This window comes from Montipora capricornis, chromosome 3 (genome assembly GCF_036669925.1).
Source record: "Montipora capricornis isolate CH-2021 chromosome 3, ASM3666992v2, whole genome shotgun sequence".
Classification (NCBI taxonomy): Eukaryota; Metazoa; Cnidaria; class Anthozoa; order Scleractinia; family Acroporidae; genus Montipora; species Montipora capricornis.
This window is the reverse complement of record NC_090885.1, coordinates 38229293-38231283: the sequence shown is the minus strand read 5'-3', so window position 1 is coordinate 38231283 and position 1991 is coordinate 38229293. Positions and strand designations below refer to the sequence as shown.

The window sequence follows — 1991 nt, the reverse complement described above, 5'->3', positions numbered from 1 at the left end:
TTGTTCACTGTGAATGTGGCTCTTTTAAAATGCAGTATATCTTTATCATAATCATAGTTTTATAAATGCAAATTTGCATCGTTTTCACGCAGCTTTGTTATATAATGATGCAAAAAGAATGGCATTTTAACTTTTAAAAATGAGATATTAAAACACGCTGACTTTGCCTCGGTGGCGGAAATCTCGTGTCCGAAGACTTGAAATTTCAAAATTTTCCGGGGGAGGATGCCCCCAGAAACCCCCTACAGGGGGGCCGCTAAAGGTGGCCGCCTTTCATCGAACCCCCTCTGCTAAAAACCTGGATCCGCCCCAGGTCTCACAAGAACTGAAACAGGCAACCCCAAAGACTTGTATAGTCCCGTATCGAATTGACTCCCCAGGAGTGTTTGCCATGATATTCATAATTCTTCACTACACCGTCACGCTAGGCTCAAATAAGCTACAGTCTTGGTTGCTGAGAATGGTTTCAAGTCTGCGTGTCACAATGCTATGGGTAGCTGTGGAAATACTTCTAGCTTAAGTCTTCGGAGGAAAATCGGAAACAATGCTTCGGCATGTTCGGATCATGCCCGACTTCCTTCCGAAAACCGCTTTACGTCACTATATTGAAGACGATGATAGGATCGCACAACGTAACGTCTAAATAAGCACTGAAGTTTTTTGATTGCTTCTTTGTTTATGCTTCTATATATTTTTTTACATGCATTCACAATTTAGTCTGACAATTTAGTTCATTTGCTTCCGGCGGATCAATCCATCTGTATGCTTCTGCTTGCTATTACCACGCGTTTTTTGGAACAGTGAATGATCAGCAATTTATCACATGATTTCTTTTTTGACAAGTCATTTGGGAAAACATTACTGAGGAAGGAAGGATCATGTTTCTGTTGTAAGCTTGTGAGTTATTTATAGCCTTTGTCATGCAACAGGTCGTAAATTACATTCTAGTAGTTTCTTAAATTAATTAATTTTCGTTTTCTTTGAACCCCTGTAGGCGAACTGATATAAAGGGTTAGAGTTCCACCTTCCAAAGACTCTAAATGGCCGACAACTTAATTTACCCTGACGCCACCTTCAGACTCCTGGAGAGTTTTAACGGTAGCGGTGCAAAATCAACGATGGCCGTAGAAGACGAAACGCTTCATGAAAGTGTCCAAGAATCACTGCAGCTGCTATCTGCAATCGGGAGTAATTCAACTGAAAAGCAAATTGAGACCTACATGAGTTCGCTGGCCGATAGCTTCGATGATCAGGTCGATGTCGTTTTGGAGGCATTGGAAAGAGCAGAAGCTCATCGTACGGTTTTTTCTGCTATGCAACAGCATTTCCGCAACTTCAAAATTCAATTCCATGGTTCTTATGTGTTGCTAAGGCTCATTGAGTTGAGTCCGAGAACAAAGTTACACCTTCAAGGACAGCCTGAGGCCCAAAGATACATTTTAAAAGTTATGGGGAGGTATGCTGATAGGACTTGCCAAGTTGTTGGTTGTAAAATCATCTCTGCCTTGTGTACTTCTTCGCGGACCAGAGGAGATGCTCTTTCGAAGGGAGCTGTTGACTCGGTACTTTACGCTATGAGCCAGTTCGGAGAAGATGAAGAATTGTATGTTCCCGCCTTTGAGGCTTTAAGAGGCCTTCTAGCAGATGATCTTAAGGCGCAGGAGAAATTTATGACAATGGACGTAAAAAACTCAAGAAAGAAGGCGTATCGCATGGTCGTTGAAATAATGGAGAAGCATAAAAGATCGGGTGAGTTTAAGTCGCCGATACATGTACCGTGGTTGTTTATCTGTACTTTCGTAGTTTTAAAGTTTTTAAAGGAAAAAGATGAAGGCAGGAAAACATTGCATCATGTAAGAAAGTTTGGCATGTTAACAATTCACGTGTTTTTCCCTATAATTTGCATCAACAATTTGCACTGGTGATTACATTATGAAATGAATTAAGCTTATATTTGCGTTTTGAAGCTGTCATGTCAACCTAAAATGAAG

General features: G+C 40.9%; 1 protein-coding gene across 1 annotated transcript in view; it reads left to right on the top strand.

Moving 5' to 3' along the window:
• The first annotated feature begins 607 nt into the window (after nt 1-607).
• LOC138043060 (leucine-rich repeat serine/threonine-protein kinase 2-like) overlaps nt 608-1991 on the top strand; it is a 33559-nt gene continuing 32175 nt past the window's right edge. The window contains 2 exon segments of the mRNA XM_068889170.1: nt 608-897; nt 995-1749. Coding sequence (XP_068745271.1) covers nt 1041-1749 — 709 coding nt within the window. The 5' untranslated portion in view covers nt 608-897; nt 995-1040.